General features: G+C 47.5%; 1 protein-coding gene across 1 annotated transcript; it reads left to right on the top strand.

The window, feature by feature from the left end:
- Positions 1-250: 250 nt before the first annotated feature.
- On the top strand, positions 251-18,091 carry grk1b (G protein-coupled receptor kinase 1 b). The gene is made up of 8 exons (XM_066722567.1): positions 251-561; positions 8,734-9,455; positions 11,806-11,933; positions 12,974-13,131; positions 13,315-13,398; positions 13,640-13,764; positions 14,189-14,390; positions 15,018-18,091. Exons 2-8 carry the CDS (start codon positions 8,757-8,759, stop codon positions 15,305-15,307), a joined length of 1,686 nt encoding a protein of 561 aa, XP_066578664.1. The 5' UTR covers positions 251-561; positions 8,734-8,756; the 3' UTR covers positions 15,308-18,091.
- The last annotated feature ends 5,916 nt before the right edge of the window (positions 18,092-24,007 follow it).

The following is a 24,007-nucleotide window of genomic DNA, read 5'->3' as shown; positions in this document are numbered from 1 at the left end:
GCCTCTTGAGAGCTCCCGGGCCATTACAGCAGATTTGCCCTAATACCCCCTGACAAGTTTCCTTCCTCCAGATATAGAGGCCTAATCCCAGCGGCTAATGAACTATCAAGTAGGATTTCAGATTCACAGAGGGTCCTGTTCTTTTTTCTGCCTCGTCTAATACCCCCTACTTGGGCAAAGTTAGAGAGAGAGAGAAAGGGAGGGAGGGAGAGAGAGAGAGAGAGAGGGAGAGGGAGGGAGAGAGGGAGAGAATGCGAGCATTGAAGCAATGACCAAGAAGGCACCCTTGGGACCGAGAACACGAGGGCTTTAACAAATTACGCCCCCCAAAAAAACAAGAAACTAAAAAACCCACCTCTTCCTCGTTTTTGGTTTTGTTCGGTCCCTGTCTTCGTTCGTTTTCGTTGCTTTCCTCTCATCGGAAGCCGTGAAAGAGAAGCCAACTCGCCGAACGTGGATTGTACAGTGCTGCGCTTTTTGCTCCTTTTGTTAAATTATTTTTTTGGGGGGGTGTTAAGTCCCAGTTTTCCACGAAGAAGAGGGCAGTTAAAGAAGAGTGCAGTAAGTGTTTAATTGTAAACGTTGTGGTGTACTGCTGGTTTGGGGTGGGGGGGTAGATATTGATTATTGCCTTGTCTCTCTCTCAGACTGGTTCCTCAAAGTACTGTAGAAATCCTAACTGGACTCTATTAGGTAGACGTTACCCTGTCTGGCACTTTTTGCGGTCGTGACTTGGATGTTCTGGTAAAAGTCTAATCCTCAGTGGGTACCGGGTGGACGTGGCGGGGTAAGAAGACAGGTTGACGTGAATGAAGTGACTTGAAAGCGAGAGCTAGCCTTGCCCAGCTGACCCAATAAGGGGTGCAATCCGGGGACCGAAGAACCGGAAAATCAATATACATGCACTGAACAGTTTAAGTAAAATGAAAAATGGTTCTAGGACAATAGCCTGTATATTGATACTGTGCCTGACAAATGACACAGTGGCGCTTTGATATGTACTGTATGCCCCAACGAGCAGAGGACGTCCGCGACTCTCTGTCGGAACCGCAACACAACCGCAACACAACGTCCCACAGTGCTGTCAGTTCACTGGGGTAATGGGAAAAGCTGGGATTTCTCTAAGCTTTATATAGCGGCTCCACTCCTCCACCAGACAGGAGGAGCAAATTGATCCAGAGGCAAAAGGGAAACTAAATGGAGGTTGTTGTGTTCACTGTTTTTTTATCTAGGAGTTTGAAAGGAGGCATAAATGAGTGGAGAAGAGGCCGGGACATCCTCTCCAGTCGGAATTTCACTCAGTTATAACATGACATAGAGCTCATAGAGACATAGAGCTCAATAAATATTTCTTTCCCCTTTCTTAAGCTAAAGTAGCGACAGACGCTGCTGGCAGGATAATCCAATGCGGTTCCCGAGTTCACTCTCGCGCACCTGTAACAAATCCCAATTAAGAAAGTCATTATTTAATGGCTGCCCGTGGAGGGTCACAATGGCTTAATACATGGGCGCTGGTTGCGTCCCCGTCTGTCCATACAGCGCCCAGCTGGAGAGATCGTCTCTGAAGGTCGACATTTGCGGAGATTACGGGCCTTAGCAAGAACGAGGCGGGCGGTGCTTTGGTCTGATGTCCATATAAAACCCAGAGGGAAATCAGATCAATCTTATCATATGCTAGAAATGTGTGATGCTTATATTTTTCTTGATGCCACAGTGGGGCCCCTGTTAGGTCTATTGAAAACATATGGGATGAAATATCTCAGGTTTGAAAATATATGGGTAGTGTCTACACTATATTCTTCCACCTATAAAACAAAGACACAGATCACAGACTGAGATATATGTGACATATATATCCCCAATATTTCAAATAGACACCAAAGGGGCCCATTTTGCGACCACGCCTTTCGACCAGCTATTGACATGTAAGTCTCCCTATTAGTAGTTAGTGACATCACACGTTCACGTCCTGTCACCCCCGGTGTCCCATAATCTGTCCGGTGCCTCAGCAAAATGACTGCCGGTCTTATACACTTATGGACGGAAATATCAATGTGAAGGAATATGGAGCAGCGGGGACAGGTTGTGTTTTTAGGGTTTACAGTTAAAACCGGAAATTATGCATGAAATAAGGATTGTGCATTTCTACCCGATGCCAATACTACATGTTTGATGCGTGTGGGCTACACATCTGTGCTGTTATGTTCTGATCACGGAAAGTCATTGCTTAACCCCCGGCGTGCTGGAGGGAGTGTGTGTTGGGGGGGCACTGTGAAGCAGTGATATGCATCTTGGCCATGATAGTATATTATAGGATGTTTTCCTCAGTTTTTGGGTGTAATACACTGTCAGTCCAAAACTGAATAATAATAATAATAATAATAATAATAATAATAATAATAATAATAATAATACAGAGAAAATCATAACATCGTAACTATGTCTCCCTCAAAAATACTTTGTAAGGTACCACCCCCCCAACAAACAAACAAACAAAACCTACATTCTCTAGTTCAGGAGGTTCAGACCCCAGTCCTGGGAGGCTGCAGTGTCAGCTGTTTTTTTTTTTTTTTCCAGCCTGGTTCTTGGCTCCTTAATTGGTCTAATTAATCAGACTCTAAAATGATCTGTGGGTTCAATGTTTAGAGTCATCAAGATATCGGCCCTGAAGATCAAATGTGACAGTTTTAGATCAGCCCACCTGAGTAAATAATGACATTAATCGAGTCGCTGGGAGCTCCTGCTGGAACAACAACCAGCAGACACTGTGGCCCCCCAGGACTGGAGTCTGACACAATACAGATTGAGGAGCACCTTTGTGTACAGAAGACGCTATACCTAAGAAACATTAAGGACACCAGAGAACCAGGAGTTGTAGTAACATTAGACGGTTGTGTATTTTTGATTGTAGCTGTGTTTCAGTTGTGAGTAGCGCTCGCACGGTGCACTCTACCGGCTGTGGTTAATCTGGGGCTGAAGTGGTGGCAGAGTGACAGGTCATACGTGCATCCGTCTGGAGCAAACACACGTGTGTGCAATGTGGCAGACATGTTTCCGATATTCCTCATACACCAAAGACACTGTCTAATTTCCTTTGTCTATTTAAAATATACTGTAATTCCCCTGTGTCTTTATCGGTGGAAAGTATATCTATGGTGAGGCTAATTTCTAAGGATAAACTCTCAAAATATCAAATAACTACATGGGTTACAGATGCAAATAAAGTAGGTGTTTTGTAATAGTAGTGGTAGCATTAGTGGTAGTGTTCATGCAGCCGAAACTTTTTCCAAGAAACACGTCCAAGCTATAGAACAAATGCCAATAATGATCAAGTCTCAGACTGAATCCACAACTGTCCACTCAGGAGTCCAGAGGCCTAACCACTGCTCCACACTTAACACATTAAAGGGGGCAATTGTGATACAGGTCAAATATAAGGATCTCACATATCTACCCTGCATTAAAATATGTGTCCTCAGTGGGCCGTGGGTTCGATTCAGGGGGAAACACACACAGGAACGATGAGAATGGAAACCTCAGCCAAAGCACCAATTGAGGCCGACAGGCGGCGTGTTCGCAATTAGCTGTCAGTCGCCGGCACCTAATGGGACCAGCTGGCAAAATGGCAACACGTTATAGAGGAATGAATGAAAGCAGAAGTCGACGGAAATGCTAAAGGAAAGGGGGCAGACAGACAGGGGTCCTGAAGACTGCGGCTCTCACAGGACTTATTAAGGGATAAAGAGGAGTTTCAGAGCCCGGATCATGTGACGGGTCATATGTCTGTCATTGAGCCTAACCCTTGCTGTGCAGCTTTTACTCCGTGAAACTGCTTTTCGTGGGCTCAGTCTATACGGGCATTAATACAAGTACAGTGCGATAGTTACTGTTTGTATCAGTGTGACTATGAAGGGCTGGGGTGGTATTATTCAGCTGCCTTGACACCGAGGTCATACAAACTGCAAAACACCAAGCACAAATCAGAGCAGACCCAAACGCAGCTGGTGGGTTTGCAGTTGGACACAGATAGTGGAAATCACAGGCTGATTTTAAAACCACAGGTACACGAAAATCGATTGGAGTGTGATTGGATTGTGGTCCATAGCGCACCATGTTGTACGATTTCAAACAGCAAGTGAAGTATTTAAAGAAATAAAAAGAAGGAAAGAAGGAAAAAAGAAAACAATGGCCATTGTCTCAGTCCACTGTAATCAGTTCTGTGCCGGATTAGGGCCGCCTCCCGGTCAGACTCACATGGCTGAGCCTCCCGCGCAGTGAACGGGGGTCACATGGCAGACCGCTTGGCTCCGAGGGCCGTGGCAGGTTGTGCCGAGGAACTGGGAAGGAGCCTGAAGCCGTGGTAGGTCCATATGTGCTGGTCTGAGTCACCAATTCCCTGGGAAAAGGACACAGGACAGACAGAAGCAGAGAACATGGCACCCATAGGATCCTTGCGTGCTTAGAGACAGAGCTCAATATTGCCACCCGCTGTAATGCAGTCGTAATGCGTAACTTCAAAAACAACACTGAAGAGTGGAGAAGCAGCCGTGGGATATTTGAGCTCTGCGTGTCTTCGGGGGATTCAGAGTGAACTGTACGTCACAACCCCTGTGAACCCCTCTGTGTTGTCTTCTCCGGGAGGCTCAGGACGTTTTTGAAAGCAGCCTCAGTACGTATTTTTGGAGGCAATAGTACGTATTTCTCACCTCGAAAATAATATGTCGAGATGGGCCGTCGCCAAATCGTCTCCAATTAAAGAGAGCAGTCAGTCCAATTAAGCAATTAATCTGCTGGATGGCACAATTGAAAGTAGGAGAGGTTTCTGTTGCCCTGTATAAAGAAAGCAGGCAAGGAATCCCAATCGGCCATGAGGACACATCGGGGGGCGATCAGCGCAGAGAGAGAGTTAGGAGTTTTTAGGGCAGTGGTGGTGAAGGATGCTGGGTAACAGAGTGGACGTTGAGGACTGTCCACAATGGAGTCCGGGGATGATTGGCTTCTGACAGGCCAGAGCCGAGGACTCGGGCGCCGTCTTATTCGGTATAGCTGAAGAACAGTCACCCAGCTCACACAACACTAAGCCACGTGGAGGCAAAGGACAACCTGTTGACTCCGGGAGTGGTTATCAAAAATGTTCTATAACTAACGCTATTAAACTGACATTTGTGACTGCACTGAATTACTGAATTTGTCTAATTAACTAACACAAGTGAAGTGACAAAATCAACACACGCAGAATAAACAGCGTAATGTGTCAGCTGGGGATATTTCCACTGAAGTGTGGGGGAAGCGGTGGGGAGGGGCATCTTTTCAGATATGCTGGATATTCTCAATACTCCATTAATCTATTAAGTCCTCGATGCTCAATTAATCAATTAAGTCACTCAATTGAGTCAAGAGCTGGTTAAAGGAACAGAGCACATACGGTAGTGTGTATCACGGGGCTTGTAAGAGACACAGTTTGGTCTTGATCAGCCGTTGGCCGATTCTGCCTACAATCCAACCCAGGTAGCTTGTATCTCCTTATAAATAGATTAGCTGTATGAAGCCGCGCTAAATTTCAGCTTCAACTCCCCGGGTCCTGATTCAAGGGAACTCAGCTAATGGGTTTGACAGAGCGGCCGGGGTCAGATCATACAGCGGCCCATATGATCCTCCACGTACGCGGTGGGCGGTATATATAGACACTGACCCAGCTGACTGCGTTACATCTGAGACCGCAGAACCTCAGCATTTTGTAACAATGCCCCAAAGAGAAACAAATATTCACCAGTGACGAAATCTAAATATGAAGAATAACCAGTTGAAGTTAAATGGAAACATAATTGAACATGAAGCACTGCAGGTTTTTTACACTGTTAGAAGGTCAGAATGTAACCTGACAAAGACTGACCAGGTGAGCCCACAATCAGAGTCTGGCCAGGTGAGACCACAATCCGAGGACCCCTTGGCTCTCCGGGATAGGGGGGTGGGGGCACCCATGGATCATGTTGGACTCTGGCCCAGTTGTGTGAGGTTGTAGTTTGCTTGTATTATGGTTTCGTATTTTGCTTTGTGCGGTGAGAACAATGTTGCGGGATAGTCCAGCTGCCCCCGAGCTCAGGGTGTCATGATCTTGCTCCGATTGTGAGTTCATAGTAGTAAATTGTATGGTAGTAGTAGTAAGAAACCTAACAGATGCAGCACACAAAGCTATAGCTGTGTGTGCATTCAGACTGCCTTTGGTGTGAGATCGTATCAAAGTCACCTGCCTGAAAACCTCTCTCTCTCAGTGTGGGTTCGCTGGTCTGTGGAGCTCCCTGGGCTCAGCTTTTGACTACAGGGCTCTAACCTGTATCCTTCTCTGTCTTTGTTATTTGTTCTTAAAAATCTTTAAAAAAATAATCTTAAAAGGACGCTGGAATTCTTTTTAGCTGACTTTCCATTGCAGTTGCTCTCTCCCAGGAGCTCATATCTCGTAGAAAGCCTGGGCTTAGCCTACATTGCCCAACCTGAGTATGGGACCATTAGCACCCAGTTCAGCACATTTTTTATTCTAAATATCCCCTAGATTTCTCCTTTGTTCTACCTGTGGATTTTAATTTGCTTTGCATCACGGTTAACAATCTAGCTGAATTGGATAGAAACAAAAAGCCAAATTAGTTGCCTTTGGTTCGGGGGCGTCTGTTTAGAAATAAATAAGAATCAGAATCAGAATAAAATAATAGTAATAAGAATAAGAATAAACTAATAGGAATAAGAATAAAATAATAAGAATAAGAATAAAACGAATAGGAATGAGAATAATAAGAATAAGAATAAAAGAATAAGAATAAAAGAATAAGAATAAAACATAAGAAGAAGAAGAAGAAGAAGAAGAAGAAGAAGAAGAAGAAGAAGAAGAAGAAGAAAAGAATAGGCATAAGAATTAAAATAAGAATAAGAATGAGAATGAGAATGTCTGCTTGCCATTATACCAGTGAAAGTTAAAGTAGAAACACACTGCCACATACTGACCAGATAGGAACATAACACCATATATATATATACAGTGAGGGAAAAAAGTATTTGATCCCCTGCTGATTTTGTACATTTGCCCACTGACAAAGAAATGATCAGTCTATAATTTTAATGGTAGGTGTATTTTAACAGTGAGAGACAGAATAACAACAAAAAAATCCAGAAAAACGCATTTCAAAAAAGTTATAAATTGATTTGCATGTTAATGAGGGAAATAAGTATTTGATCCCCTATCAATCAGCAAGATTTCTGGCTCCCAGGTGTCTTTTATACAGGTAACGAGCTGAGATTAGGAGCACTCTCTTAAAGGGAGAAAATCTCAGCTTGTTACCTGTATAAAAGACACCTGTCCACAGAAGGAATCAATCAATCAGATTCCAAACTCTCCACCATGGCCAAGACCAAAGAGCTGTCCAAGGATGTCAGGGACAAGATTGTAGACCTACACAAGGCTGGAATGGGCTACAAGACCATCGCCAAGCAGCTTGGTGAGAAGGTGACAACAGTTGGTGCGATTATTTGCAAATGGAAGAAACACAAAATAACTGTCAGTCTCCCTCGGTCTGGGGCTCCATGCAAGATCTCACCTCGTGGAGTTTCAATGATCATGAGATCGGTGAGGAATCAGCCCAGAACTACACGGGAGGATCTTGTTAATGATCTCAAGGCAGCTGGGACCATAGTCACCAAGAAAACAATTGGTAACACACTACGCCGTGAAGGACTGAAATCCTGCAGCGCCCGCAAGGTCCCCCTGCTCAAGAAAGCACATGTACAGGCCCGTCTGAAGTTTGCCAATGAACATCTGAAGGATTCAGAGAACTGGGTGAAAGTGTTGTGGTCAGATGAGACCAAAATCGAGCTCTTTGGCATCAACTCAACTCGCCGTGTTTGGAGGAGGAGGAATGACCCCAAGAACACCATCCCCACCGTCAAACACGGAGGTGGAATCATTATGCTTTGGGGGTGTTTTTCTGCTAAGGGGACAGGACAACTGCACCGCATCAAAGGGACGAGGGACGTGGCCATGTACCATCAAATCTTGGGTGAGAACCTCCTTCCCTCAGCCAGGGCATTGAAAATGGGTCGTGGATGGGTATTCCAGCATGACAATGACCCAAAACACACAGCCAAGGCAACAAAGGCGTGGCTCAAGAAGAAGCACATTAAGGTCCTGGAGTGGCCTAGCCAGTCTCCAGACCTTAATCCCATAGAAAATCTGTGGAGGGAGCTGAAGGTTCGAGTTGCCAAACGTCAGCCTCGAAACCTTAATGACTTGGAGAGGATCTGCAAAGAGGAGTGGGACAAAATCCCTCCTGAGATGTGTGCAAACCTGGTGGCCAACTACAAGAAACGTCTGACCTCTGTGATTGCCAACAAGGGTTTTGGCACCAAGTACTAAGTCGAAGGGGTCAAATACTTATTTCCCTCATTAACATGCAAATCAATTTATAACTTTTTTGCAATGCGTTTTTCTGGATTTTGTTGTTGTTATTCTGTCTCTCACTGTTAAAATACACCTACCATTAAAATTATAGACTGATCATTTCTTTGTCAGTGGGCAAACGTACAAAATCAGCAGGGGATCAAATACTTTTTTCCTCACTGTATATAAATATATATATAGCCCTGCCATACAGTGTGTGTGCCTCTAATATCATAATGACAATTATAATAATTCTCCTCTTTCTCCGTCTCACCCTTCCCTGCCCCGGCACCCCCCACCGCCTGCAGGCAGTAGCCCAGCCCTTGACGCCATGGATATCGGTGGTCTGGAGACGGTGGTGGCCAACTCGGCCTACGTCGCGGCGCGTGGCAGTGTGGATGGCAATGCGGCAGCCACCATGCGTGACAAGAAGATGCGCGCCAAACTCAAGCTGCCACACATCACTGTGTGCGAGCACATGAAGAGCACGGTGGACCAGAGCTTCGAGGTCATGTGCATCAAGATGCCCATCGGCAAGCGGCTCCTGCAGCAGTACCTGGAGTCCGAGGACTTGCTGAAGACGGCAGGCAACCTGTGGAAAGACATCGAGGACTACAGCACGGCCGAGGAGAAGGACCGTGCGCAGAAGGCCCAGAAGATGGTCAACAAGTACTACGACTCGGCCTCCAAGAACTTCTGCAGCTTCCTGGAGGAGAAAGCCATCTCGCGGGTCAAGGAGGACCACAAGAACTGTCGGGCGGACCTGTTCAAGGAGTCGGAGCAGCAGTTGCTCAAGCACCTGGAGAACAAGGCCCTGGAGGGCTTTAAGGGCAGCTTGTACTTCCTGCGTTATCTGCAGTTCAAGTGGCTTGAGGCGCAGTCGGTGACGGAAGAGTGGTTCATGGACTTCCGTGTGCTGGGCAAGGGCGGCTTTGGGGAGGTGCACGCCTGCCAGATGAAGGCCACTGGCAAGATGTATGCCAACAAGAAGCTCAACAAGAAGAGGTTGAAGAAGCGCAAGGGCTACGAGGTACACCCTGTGGGTCAGATGATCAAACGAGCTGATCAGAGCAGCCAAAAAACAGCTCGATAGGGTGTCGGGAGCTGTGGTTGTGTTTCTCTGTCTGGTTATGATGCGCTTTTAGAAAGAGGCAAGTGAGGGCCGTGTGTGTTTTTGAGTGTGTGAGAGAACGAGAGGGAGAGCGAGAGGGAAAACGAGAGAGAGGGAGGGAGAGAGAGGGAGAGCAAGAGAGAGAGAGAGGGATTGGAAGATGGAGGACTAGAGAGAGGGAGAGAGAGAGAGAGATGGCGGAGACAGAGAGAAGAAGGGGGATTGCCCCTGGTATTTATGTGCAGTGAATTAGCGTGCGCTAATCGGGGCGTATTTACTCACTGCAAAGAGGCTTGCAGCTCTAAGAGACCCAGGAAAAGGCGCTCAGGCCCCGTGGGAGAGAAAGCCCTGTCTCAAGCAATCGCACTCCCCCTCGTCAGCGCATTACTGGGTGGCAGAGATTAGCCCACCACTAACACCCCATTGGAGCCAGAGCTAAATTGTATACCCACACACTCAGTACAAAAGTACTGGACAAGACTACTTCATATACAAAGTATAATTTTATTACTAACAAATTACATGTTTCGGTAGCCAAGTCAAATACCATCACAGGTGTCTTTAAATAGCAATTAGAAAACACTCTTCCAGGAACAAAAAAAATCATTTAGTTCTAATACCAATTGTAATAAAGACCCAGACTTCACATATTCCTCTCGATACATTGATCCCATCGGTGAATCAATGAGAAACACCAGTGATAAATATATGATCATAATCATAATAATACCAACATCCAATGTCCCAGCTGACACTCCTCACTCTGGCCACGTTGTGTGAGGTTGTAGTCGGGTTGTGTTTCGGTTCTGACGAAGGCGCCTTGTGATGAAAAATGACATAAGAGTTGTCCGTGCTTGTCACTGGTCTCTCTCTGGAACCGCACCCACGATGGCTCAACCGTGTGGGTTTGTAGGTACATATATGGCGTCTTTGGTCAGATCTTTATTGTGTTTAAACGTAATAGATCAGTTAGGGACTAGACCAAGACGGCACAGTCCCCGTCCCCAGTCCCCCTTCCAGATACAGGTGGATGGGCTGTGTGCAAGTAAAAGCGAAAGAAAATATAAATAAGAGACTGTGAATAGTGTAAACGATGGTTACGATGGACCTATGCCGGCCGCTGCATTCAGGGGTTCATCAACTCTCAGGCCTTTAAAATAAAGTCAGCCCACAGATATCACTTTAAGGGAGGTGGGACTTGTCAGCGACGTGTTTCCTGACAAGTGCGGCGCCGCCCAGTCTTATTTCCGCTCATGCCAATTTCAGCAATGGGCCGACCGCTGATCTTCAGGACGCCTGGGAAATCATAGACCTAGCCGTTCTCAGTGAATGTACGCTGAATGAGACGGCATTTCATCTGACAGGTGTGGGAGGATATACGGGTTTGAGTGACTCTCCTAGGGCACAATTTAAATTCACTGCGTTTTTTTCATTTAAATCGCATTTTCTCATCGTGACCTATTTCGGTTCCCTCGACCCGGGTCACTCACAAAACACTGACGTCCAGCGAGCACCAGTCAGGCCCCCAGCGAGTGAGATCTGTAGGTTTACACATATTAAGCAGTCGATGTCTGACAATCCCTCCTGTTAACGAAAGGGCAGGGCGCACCACCGACTCCCGATCGCTACGTTTGGCTCCCGAAGCAGTGAGGCTGTCCTGCCAATGCTGAAGTGCTGATATTAATAGCAAAAGTAGGCTAAGCTGTGACAGATCCACACTCAGCTTATCGCAGTCAAGGAGAGAACTGCCCTGATCCCTTTGGTCCTGCTGATCCCAGGGCTGAGAGGAGCACCAGGCTTTTCTTGTGACCTGCAGGGCACCGGTGCCGTTAATGACCACAGATCAGAGAGTGTGAAGTGTGAGTTTGCTTTTCGTTCATTGTCACTGAGCACACAGTGTTTTGCAGACTTTTTACACATATTAGTGCTGCATGTTTGTGCCGATTAAAAAGTACAGCTGGATTTTTTCCGCAAGTAAACCATGTGCTGGAAGAAAGATTTGGAGTCGGCAGTTGCCTCACATGACTGAGGTCCAGAGGGTTGTCAATCACTGAGAAACACTGAGATCAGGAGTCCTGTCTGTGGGGGTGGGGTGGGGATTCGGTCGTGCCAGGAAAGCAAACTGCTCACTAGCCTTCAGTTGGTGGGCAGAGCTGCGCTTTCTCTCACCTCACGCTCAATTGACAGGCAGCTCCTCCAGCTCTCAAGAGGATGATGATGAGACGATGATGGTTGTGTGTCTATGCGTGTGCGTCTGTGTGTGTCTCAGGGGGCCATCGTGGAGAAGCGGATCCTGGCGAAGGTGCACAGCCGCTTCATTGTGACGCTGGCCTACGCCTTCCAGACCAAGAACGACCTGTGTCTGGTGATGACCATCATGAACGGAGGGGACCTGAGGTAGGCTGGGGACAGGGGGCTTTGGGTGGGAGGACCGAGTCACATACGATAGGCCGCCATTCCTGTCCCGTTCATGATGAATAGAGGGCCGTATTAAGCATTAAAACGACACACGAGCAGCAACACCCAATCACACCCGGTTAAGACAATCGAGTACACAGACAGGGTCATTATTCAAAGGTACCACTAGGGGCAATAAAGAGTGAAAAAATAATACATATGCAAACACCAGACACCAACAGCCATATATTGCATTATTTGTGGTTTCATCACCTTTAGATAGAGCTTATATTGTCTGTATTTTAGCTTCATTCTTTGTGGAGACAGACAGATTGACAGGCCGACAGACAGACAGGGTGCAGTCTTCATAGAGGGCTGGGCACCCTGAGCTGCAATCATTACATCACATTCGATCCAGGCTGTGCTCTGGGAGTGAGAGTCCTGCCACTAACCCCCACCCCCCCATTGCTCCTTTATATAATCCCGCTAATCTGCCTAGTGCCTAATCAACCCTGTGGCTAATCTACTTGAGCTGTGCTCCAGATAAGCGCAGCGGGACAAAATTAGACGCGGTTGTGAGGCGGGCACCCATTTGGCACAGGAACACGTATTCAATGTGTACGATCCTGCTTTCACACGATTCCCTCTGCTGACAGGGACAGCTGTGAATCTCTCTCTCCCTTCCTTTCAGTCTCACCCTCCCACTCTGCATTTGTCTGCTTCTCCTGTTCTCTCTCTCTCTCTTCCTCTCACCTGTTTCCTGGCTCTCTAACTCTCTCTCCTTCTCACGGTCTCTATTCCATTTCCCTGCCTCTCTCTCACCCTCTCTTTCACTCTCGCCCTCCCACTCTCTCCATTTCTCCACCGCTCTCGCTCTCTACCTCTTTCTCTCTCCTTCTCACTCTCTCCATTTCTCTCTCTCCATTTTTCTGCCTCTCACTCCCTCTCTTCCTCTCTCCCTTTGACCCGCTCTCCCCACCTCTCACTCTCTCCATCTCTGTCCTTCTGCCTCTCCACCCCCCAACTCTCTCTCTCTCCAGGTTTCACGTGTACAATGTGGATGAGAAGAACCCGGGCTTCAATGAGGAGAGAACCTGCTTCTACGGGGCCCAGATCATCTGTGGCCTGGAGCATCTGCACCAGAACCGGATCATCTACCGGGACCTGAAGCCAGAGAACGTGCTTCTGGATGATGCAGGTACCCCCCCCTTACAGCATGATACTGTTATTGAAGGGGTGCTATTTTGACAAAAAGGGACTCTCATCCCAGTTACTCAAATAACGTTGTGGCCATGCTGCAATAAATAAGTGACCACAGAACCAAGTGACCAATCAGGAAAATCCACTCGCTTCACCGCCCCGGCTTGCCGTCTCTTTTCAGGGCACGTAAGGATATCAGATCTGGGTCTGGCCATTGAGCTGAAGGATGGTCTGAACAAGACGAAAGGATACGCGGGGACCCCAGGTCAGTCACTCCGATTGTCCAGTCAGGTCAGCGCAACCCATGGGAAATAGGGGGAGGACAATTGAGCAAAGTCAATCAATCCATCAATCAATTGCATTCGGTCTAGTGGTTTAATGAATAAATACATAAGTAAATACACCATCAGGCACATGGGAGAGAAAAACACAATCTCCTGTAGGGTGGCAGGCTGTTACAGGAGCTTGAGGCTCAGGCCAAATGGGTGCCCACTTCTGTCCGTCAGGCTTCATGTCGCCGGAGCTGCTGAAGAACGAGGAGTATGACTACTGTGTAGACTACTTCACCTTGGGGGTTACGCTGTACGAGTTGGTCGCCGCCAAGGGGCCCTTCAGGAGTCGTGGAGAGAAGGTACCACCATCCCTCCCCACCACCTCCCACCCCAGCACTGATTCCGACACACATTCTATCCCACTTCCTCCCCACACACACAAACACGTTCCACCACCCTCCACACACACACACACACACACACACACACATATGCCCTGCACTCTGGCCGACGCCATTTTCGAAGTGTAAGCATTTCTAGAGCCCTACACCATCTGGAATGGAAAGAGAGTTGGGGAGTGGACAACCCCAATCCCACACTCTCACTTCTGCTCCCCGAACTGTAAATACCAGGTTCCTATCAGCTCCTGCCCCCCCACACATTACTCCAATCTCCACATCTGCTCATTCGCTCATTCGTCTTAGTTTGGGAAGAGACGGGAGGGAGGTTGTTCTCTCAGGTCAGCAAGTATAACCCCCCCTTTTTGTCTGTGCCCGGTCCCAGGTGGAGAACAAGGAGGTGACCCGGCGGATCCTGAACGACCCCGTCTCGTACCCAGACAAGTTCAGCGCCAACCTGAAGGCCTTGTGTGAGGCGCTGATGGAGAAGGACCCGGCCAAGAGGCTGGGCTTCAAGGACAACGAGTGCATGGACCTCAAGAACCACGTCTTCTTCAAGACCATCAACTGGGGCCGCCTGGAGGCAGGTAGGGACCCTGCCACCAGCGCACTCTCGTTTTTTTATTCCCAGCTGTCGACTGAGAGGGGATTCACAGGGAAACGGAATTCCAGCTCCTTCGGGTCGACGGAGAACGTAGCAAAGCAAGAACATGGGCAGAATTAAGTGTCGTTAAGTGTCAGGATGAATTTAAGTGTCATTAGAAAATGGATGAAATGTGGCAACTGGAGCTTGGGAATCATTCATAAGTGGCTTGTGGACATGGCCACCGGGACACTCGTCTAAAGGGGGCTGGCCCTTTGCGTTCAGGCCAATGACAACTGATTTGTATCTGTGTGTTTTGAAAACATTTTACGTGCATTGAAAATGTATCAAGGCTCTTTGAATGTACGGGCGGGGGAGGGACGGTGCGCACTGATAGGTATTTAGTTTTGTAGATTATTTATCTAATCTATTATAGTCAGATATCCTCTCTTTACCAGTGCTTGTGGGTTTAGCAGGAAGGGATCCATTTGAGTGTTTCCTGGAATGTCCCCCGCCCTGCTTGGCTGGTACAAAGACAGGGTCAAAGACTGTGCGTAAGATGGAGCCGGGGGGGAATTCTGAGTCTTTTGTGTTGTTTGTTTGTTTAAATGGTGTTTTTTTATCCTGCCAGGTCTGCTGCCGCCTCCGTTCGTCCCGGACCCCAAGATGGTGTATGCCAAGGACATCGACGATGTCGGCGCCTTCAGTACCATCAAGGGTGTGGTGCTGGACGAAAAGGACAAGGAGTTCTATGATGACTTCTCCACCGGCAACATCCCCATCCCCTGGCAGGATGAGATGATCGAGACGGGGGTCTTCGGAGAGCTGAACCAGTGGGGCCCCAAGGGCTCCACGCCCAACGACCTCAACCCCAACTACGTGCCAGAGACCACCAAGTCTGGGACCTGCGCGCTGCTCTGAAGAGGAGAGTAGGGTGGGGGCAGGGACTGGAAGGAAGCATGAGAGTGTGCGTGTGCGTGCGTTTGTGTGTGTGTGTGGGTGTGTGTGTAGCAGAGGGAGGCGTTGGGATTGGTTGCCAACATGGATTTTACTGTAGCTGTTAGAGTAAGCATAAATCAAACCAAAACAAACTTCTGCAGTGCACAATGGGAGCCTCCTGTGCTCGGCCAAGGAAACCCGGGAGCGGAGATTGCTTTTGTTTTGTGATCTTGGTTCGGCCCGGTGTGTCAAATCCTGCATGGCCGCAGAAGTTTGAGAGTGTTGCGTGGGTTGTGTGTGTGTGTGTGTGTGTGTGGTTGGGGGGGAGAGGGGTGTTAAAGCTTCCTGGAGAATGCCTCATCTCATCGCACAAAGACCAAGAACAGGTGCAGAGGAAGGCACAAGGGAGGGCACGCAAACAAGCTTTCCGATTTACACAAAAAAACTCACAAAAAATCAAACACTTAGTTGAATTTTCCCTCTGTCGGCAATTGGCGGTTTGAACGTGGCCAGACCGGCACTCATCTAGCGTTGGTGCTGAAGTGATTCAGCGACCCTTCTCAAGTTCCTGCCCACGGGATCCGTGAGTCTGAAGCTGTATACCACGGCCGAGGGGCAACATTGTCCAGCGCCCTACCTGGGCCTGGGAACAGCATGGCATGAGGCCAGACACCAGGGTCACACCAGCTATGCAAGGACTAGAACCATCCTCGAAGACTGTATGGACCGGCGCTGTGCTGTCCTGGACTGTGGCCTGGTCACTGCATCGGAGTAGGAGGCTTGGCAAAGGACGCTGGGTAGAGTCCACACAGCTGAAGAAGGTTGTGGTCGTGTTGACAGGAGGGTCTACCCGTGACACGGCTTTGTTCTTGGTGAGAGAAAGAGGGAATGCTGAAAAGTAACCAGGGAGGGTGGAGAAAGTTGGAGAAAGTGTTGACATTTTACTCCGAGTTAGGACTGTACAGTTGTGTCTTAGGGCTGTAACATATTTCATGTTTTTCTAGAGAGCCAAAGTGGTGAGTCCCAAATATACCTTTTTATCTTTCAAACCCCCCCTCCCCACACACACTCACACACACACACACACACACAGACTCTCACACACAGACTTTCACACGCAGACACACTCACACCCACCCCACACACAATAAAAGAGAAAAACAGAAGGAGGATGGGTTGGTTGGTTAGTTTCACACAGCCGAACGGGCCCTATCTAAACAACTCTGTCATCACATACAGCTGAACGAGGCCAGAGAAAACAAAAACAGGTTGTGTGCAAAAGTTCTCATGTTTCTAATCAATCCACTTTCTGGATATGTTCTGTATACAATCACTTATGCATATGTGTGTGTGTGTGCTTGGTTATTCTGCTATCCGTATGGGTGTGTGTGTGTAGCACACATTATAATTGTAAATGACGTGTGCTTATTAGGTTCTTATGAGTGAGTACCTGTTAGTGATTTTTGAGAACTGTTAAAGAACACAAAAAAGCTTTATAAATGAAAAAAAAAAATTACTTAATTTACTTTGCTGTTTTATTGGTGTTGATTTTAATATCTATCTATATATACTGATATAAATATAAAATGTAAATATATTCAATTTAAAACTCACCGTTCTCGGATGTAGGACATTACTTTTGCAAGAAATACAAAGGAAGAGAGACTACTTGTCAATCACACTGTGAGGACAACTGTCTGGGTCACAGTGTGCTCCGGTAGCTCCGTCCCCTCAAACTCTGAAGCCTTACCATCATTGGCAAACCGCTCGTGCATAATGTCCCCGAATGAGGGGGTGAGGATTGGGTATGGGCCACACCCACTTGACCATCCTGCAGGGGAAACAAACCGGCCGGTGGGGCTAGGCCTCCAGTCTGCCCATCTGAAGCGCAGTTTCTTGCTTCGGCCATTTTTGACAGAAGAGAAACTGTTCGTCACATCCCTCGTGACCTCCAGGTGGGAGGGATCTGCTTACTGGCGCTGGCGGCTCTCCATGCCCCTGCCCATCGGGAAAACTCACATATTCACAATATAGGATGGTACATTTATATCACATTCTGCGTATATGGCAAATATACAAAAACATATCATATACAGAGATACTGAACACATATCAGGTTTCCACATGGGAGAAGCTCAAGCTTGGCAGAGCTCAGGATGGTGCACCCCAGGATCACGTGTTCATGGCCCGGACCTGAACCTTCAAACACACACATATATATAGAAAACTATATCTCTCTACATATAAATCTATGCCATCTAAATTCAGTTATTTGTACACTGTTTTCCACCCGACTCAACATCACTCTTACACTGTGATGCTCGACTCTATCTGGTGCCCTTTCCATCCAGAGCCGTCGTGGCAGTGGCTCTGACCGCGGTTTTGCACCTGCACTTACAAATGATTGAAAACAACCAAATAAAACCATCTGCGGGTCAACAGACTTTTACTGAAGAATCAACTATACTGTTCCATTTTAAACTGAAACTTGACGTATGATTGATAACTAATAGAGGGAAAATAATATATATTTATATATACACACACAAGTATTTATAGAGACATAAAAATAAAGAGCTCTATTTTTGTAGTTAGTCGCACAAAAGTAGCAAAGGGGAGAGCTGTTCACGTTCACGAGGTTCTGAGATCGAATGAGACAGAGACATAGAGACTGAGAATAAACGATCATTTGCTTGTATCATATAATATTGTATATGACGATGTATCCTTAATTATGTATTCTAAATAAAATACATGTCAGCACCAGCGTTTGTTTCAATTCGTCCTTTGGCACTTCAACAGCTGGGAAGCTACAGACGAGCCTGACGGACACATTGTGTACATAATGCTTATGGATCTGTCACCAACCTGCAGATACTCACAGAGATTTATTCATATATCTTCGATAACATTTTATTTTTAATCTTGGAAAATATACTAATATATAGAATATATCATATTTACATTAAAATACAAATGTTGCCTTTTTGTTGTTGTTGCAAATACATTTATAAAGTCTCTAAGCAGGATAATTGAATGCTTACTGGTGTCACAGTTCAAAACACATCCCCAGTTCTCCACTAGATGTCGCCATCACCCTTCTTTCCCAGTCACCTCTCCCAGTTCCCTTCATTCACTTATTCAATCTACATTCCTGAAACCCTTGTACAATCTACAATCTACAATCACCCTCTGCTCCCATTCGCCCTGCACCTCCCAACCTGGTTTTCTGTTCCACTTGTAAACCCCTCATTAACTCCCAGCATTTGCGAAGTTTTGTCAGTTTGCGACTACATCTTTGAGCGTTACTCCCAGTGCCTTGATTATTGCCTTGTTCCCTGAATTACTTGCCTGACCTCCGACTTTAGACTTTCCTCTTTACTTTGTTTGCCTGATCGCCTGACCCTTGACCATGACCACGTCTTCGCCTTGCCCTATTTTGCCCTGTCCTGTCGGTATCTGACCCATGCCTGTCTGACCATCCCTTTCATCACAGTCCCCTGTTCCCGTGCCCCACAGTACGTAACAGAAAACATAGCCAAAAAAATGGACCCAGCGATGCTGATCACCCTTGCCACCCAGAGGGCCATGTTTGGGGAGCATGAGTGGACTCTCGGGTGGATTGAGACCGCTCTGGACCAACTGCTTGAGCACCTACCCGAATAGCAGCCTGCTCCCTTGGTGACGGCTGATCCGGTTCCTGCTGCTGCCCCTGCAGCTGCTATCCAGCCGGTCCAGCTGGCTGTCCCGGGGAAATACGACGGCTCCCTGGACCACTGTAAGGGCTTTGTACTACAGTGCCAGCTGTACTTCGCCCACCTACCCACGTCATTCCCCACCAAATAGGCTAAGATCGCCTTCATCGTCACCCTCCTGACTGGGAAAGTGCTCGGATGGGCTGCTGGGAGCAACAGGGTGTGGTGACACGGTCTCTGACTGCCTTCTTCACACAGTTCCGGGATACCCAGTGGAAGGGATAGACGCCGGGAAACAGCTCCTCTCACTGCACCAGGGCACCTCATCGGATTACGCCCTGAGGTTCCGGACCCTGGCAGCAGGCAGCGGATGGTGTGACCGGTCTCTGCTCACCGTGTTCTCCCAGGGACTGGACCAGGACCTGCAAGCTGAGCTCGCCTGCTGAGACGAGGCTCTCACGCTGGAGCAACTCATCCAGCTGGCAGTCAGACTTGACAATCTGATGAAGACGAGGCGAACCCGGTCCACTCCTGCTGTGTCTCGTCCGCCTGCCATCCTCAGTCCTGCACCCAGCCCCGTGTGTGAGACACAGCCCATGCCGCTGGGCAGAACACACCTGTCCCCCGATGAGAGACGGAGGAGAGTCCAGCAGCGCCTCTGCCTCTACTACGGACAGTCTCGGCAATACACACGTCTTTGTTTATGCGCTGTTGGACTCCAGTTCTGCAGGGAATTTAATCAACTGAGCGACAGTCACTAAACACCACATCCCTCTCTCGTCATGTGTGCCTCCTCTCCGCGTCCGGGCTGTTAATAACCAGCCCATTGGTTCCTGTCCGGTGTCCCAAAAGACGTGTCCCATCACCATGTCCATCGGTCTGCTTCATTCGGAAACCCTGCCTTTCCTCGTCATTGACTCGTCAGGAGCGGACATCATTCTCGGCCTGCCATGGCTCGCTCACCACAACCCTGTCATTTCGTGGACTAATGGGGATATAATATCCTGGAGGCAGAGCTGTATTTCCTGGTGCCTGTCTCACCCATGCTGGGCAACACACATAGAGAGCCCCCTTCTCTCCGCACCAACACAGATCCCCCCTGAAGACATAGACCTGGCGGCGGTGTTCAGCAAGACCCAGGCTTCCTGTTTGCCACCGCACCGATCCGGGGACTGTGCAATTGACCTCCTTTTGGGCACCTCTCCTCCCAGAGGGCGCATTTACCCTCTCTCTCTCCCAGAGTCACAGGCCATGGAGGAGTACATCAGGGAGGCTCTGGATCTGGGGATCATCCATCCGTCCACGTCACCTGCCGTCGCCAGCTTCTTTTTCGTCTCAAAGAAGGACGGCGGTCTTCGGCCCTGCATTGACTACAGGGGGCTCAATGCAGTGATGGTGAAGTACTGGTACCCGCTGCCCTTAGTGCCAGACGCCCTGGAGCAACTCAGAGGAGCCCGCTACATCACCAAACTGGACCTGCGCAGCGCCTACAACCTCATCTGGATTAGAGAGGGGGATGAACAGAAGATGGCGTTCCTTACCCAGACCGGCCATTATGAGTACGTTTTCATGCTGTTCGGTCTCACTGTCTTTTAAGCATTCGTCAATGATGCTCTGAGATCATTTCTCCATCGCTTCATCATTGTCTACATTGACGACATCCTCATCTACTCTTCTTCCCTCTCCGAGCACGTCTCCCAGGTGCAGCAGGTGCTCCAGTGTCTGCTGCGCAACGGACTGTACATCAAGGCGGAGAAGTGCGAGTTCCACTGCCAGTGTGTGGGCTTCCTCAGCTACATCATCGATGCCAGTGGCATACATGTAGATGTGGAGAAGGTGAGCGCTGTTACCGACTGGCCGCAGCCCTTGTTCGGGGGAAAATTCTGGTGGCCTGGTTTAGCGCGTGACGTCACCGGGTTCGTCGGCGCAGTCCAAAGCCTCCAGATGTCTCCCTGCCGGTCTGCTCCAGCCGCTTCCTGTCCCTCACTGTCCCTGGTCCCACATTGCCATGGATTTCTTCATGGATCTCCCCAAATCCCAGGGCTACACCATCATCCTAGAGGCCATTGACCGGTTCTCCAAGGGCTGCCGGCTCATTCCTATCAAGGGACTCCCCACTGCACTAGAGATGGCGGAGATGCTGTTCACTCACGTCTTCTGCATCTACGGGTTGCCTGAGGACATCGTCTCGACATCGATAAGGGCCCCAGTTCACCTCCGGTCTAGTCTGCCTTTTTTAAGGCACTAAACGTGCATGTCAGCCTCACAACCGGCTACCACCCCCAGTCTAATAGACAGACCTCCTATTGCAGCTTGTCCCAGATGGCATGCAGTCGCTATCTCTCCTGGGCAGAGTACGCTCAGAACTCCCTCACCATCTCTTCCTCCGGCCTCACTCCCTTCCAGTGCACCCTCGGATACCAGCCTGCCCTGTTCCGCTGGGATGAGGAATCCACGGATGTCCCGGCACTGGACGATTGGTTTCACCGCAGTGCTGCGGTCTGGCAAGCGCCGCACACCCGGCTGCAACGTGCGATCCGTCGCCAGAAGACCACAGCAGACCGTCATCGCCGCCCAGCGCCTCAATATCTGCTGGGACAGGAGGTTTGGCTGTCCACCCGGGACAACACGGTGAGTCTCCCCTCCAAAAAACTCAGCCCCCAGTACATAGGTCCATTCTGGGTTCTGTGCCAGGTCAATCCAGTCGCCTAACGCTTGCAGTTGCCCCCGTACTACCGGATCGCCCAACCCTTGTCTGTTGCCTTGTCCTGCCGGTATCTGACCCACGCCTGTCTGACCATCCCTTTCAGCACTGCAACTGGGTGCCCTGTTCCTGTGCCCCACGGTATGTAACAACTGGAATCATATTTTCTATACATTCACATGAAATCCATGTAATTAGACGGGACTTTTCATGAAACAGACACTTACAGTATAATATGTATTCTAATTGAAACTTTTATTAAGAATGCTTTCCACAAATTAATGTATTTAATTTATAATCTATACATTTTAAAAGCATATAATACATTTAGTTTTTCATTAAAAATAATTAATGTAAAACCCCTATTATACAAATATTGTAATACATCATAATATGTGATGATACACCTTATTTAAAATCCATAACAAATACAAATACTGTAATGCATCATGATTATATATGACAATTATAAAATCCATAAAATACACACATTTATAGTCAGGGATTAGTTCCTTCCCCAGACTTAAAAAATATATATTGAAAAAACACTAATCCAGAAAGCAAGTAAACAATTGGTTAATTTTAGGGTTACCAGATGTCCTGAGTAATACATATTTGTGTGTCTATAAAATATTTTTAACAAAGTTGTCAATTGCAGCATATTTATAAACCATAGAAACATAAATTAATATTTGCTAAAATCATACATTTACATATATTGTACATTCATTAAATATTTCTTATCACACAGAGCAGAAACATTGTTTAAACCTGATTGTTTCCAACCCATTTCATAGCGTATTTTTTACCTCAATCACAGTATTTAAAAAAACAGATCAAACCTGACTGTTAAAAGTGATATACTGTGTGTGTGTATATATATATATATATATATATATATATATATATATATATCCAGCGACAAATAGGCCCATATAATTAAGTATTTAAGAATAAAACCCATGCAAATAACAGCAAATGGAAAATATCTCGGTATGAGAAGCTTCAATTGTACTAGATCCACCAACAGCTACAAATATTATTATTATTTTAATAATCAGCATCCAATAATATTGTATTCTACTGCTTTAACACGTAAGCCCATTCTTTCCACTCTTCCAAAGTGTTCTTTGAGTTTCGAGCAATTCCCGCGGGGACATACGCATGCGCAGCGCTTTGGGCGCACCTCTGAGAAGGACCCGGGCATTAGAGCGATTGTATTTTACAACAGATCGTCGAGCGGGCAATGTCGGACGTAAATAACTCGCCATCGATGGTATATGTGTGTGTGTGTGTGTGTGTGCAGGATTATGTATGTGTATAACCAGGGGCGGTTCTAGGCTTCAAGTTTTAGGGGGGCTTAGTGGGGCTGACGTTTTTTTTCCCGGTGTTTTGCGAAGTTAGTTCTTCAGTCTTGTTTTGTGCCAATATTTTTGGGGGGGCTGAGAGAGAATACATGGGGGATAAAGCCCCCCCCCCAAAAAAATAGGCTCTAGCGCCGCCAATGTGTATAACAGAACAGTGAGGCAGGTATTGGTGCGAGAAACAGAAGACAGATGTGTATTTGGGTCGTATTTATAATATAAATAATTATATTGCATCACTTGCATCTTCAAACCACATTCTGTACAATTCACACACACACGGACACAGAGGACAGAGAGTAGATGCATGCAAGCACCCTACAGCTGAGCTGGACTCGTGTCGGTGCCGCTGAAGTCTCTGCCGTGTGCGTCTCGTCACGTTTGTCCGAACGTTACAATGTTCGAATGTTCGACGGTTCATTCGGTCTCCAGACATTCGAAGGTTCGTCATGTGACAGTCAAAGTGTTTTCTCTTGTTGATACAAACTGTCAATATCTGAACCGTGCCAACGCACCAGATACAGGGGTAATGGGGTAAAGGCGGTGCGGTGTGGACGAGTGTAGGGAGAGGCATAACCGGTGGAGGGAGGCGGAAGAACGAGTCAGTGCGTGAGTGTGTTCAGTCCCTGAGACCTGTGTGCGCTGCAGTAATAATACATACATACATTCATTCATTTGTTGTTGTACCCGCAATGATGAGTTGGATTTACTCCTTGGAAACCCTGGAGATGATCCCAAGTTTAGCCCGCAGCTCCGAGTTCGTTGCAGTTCAGCCATTATTATTTTTATTTTTCGGTATAATAATAATAATAATAATATATAAAGTTGAAACAAACTCTGCAGAGGAGAGTCTTTTTATTATAGTTCAACCAAATGTTAAGATAAGTTTCCAGTGTTTTTGGTATGTACTACTTTCAGC

The sequence above is a fragment of the Amia ocellicauda genome, chromosome 14 (genome assembly GCF_036373705.1).
Source record: "Amia ocellicauda isolate fAmiCal2 chromosome 14, fAmiCal2.hap1, whole genome shotgun sequence".
NCBI lineage: Eukaryota > Metazoa > Chordata > Actinopteri > Amiiformes > Amiidae > Amia > Amia ocellicauda.
This window is presented reverse-complemented; position numbering and strand designations above follow the sequence as displayed.

Excerpts from the sequence above, each read along its gene's own strand:
- grk1b (XM_066722567.1), top strand. The coding sequence starts at position 8,757 with ATGGATATCGGTGGTCTGGAGACGGTGGTGGCCAACTCGGCCTACGTC. Across the intron at positions 11,934-12,973 it reads ATGAACGGAGGGGACCTGAG|GTTTCACGTGTACAATGTGG; the intron begins GTAGGCTGGGGA and ends CTCTCTCTCCAG. Across the intron at positions 14,391-15,017 it reads CTGGGGCCGCCTGGAGGCAG|GTCTGCTGCCGCCTCCGTTC; the intron begins GTAGGGACCCTG and ends TTATCCTGCCAG.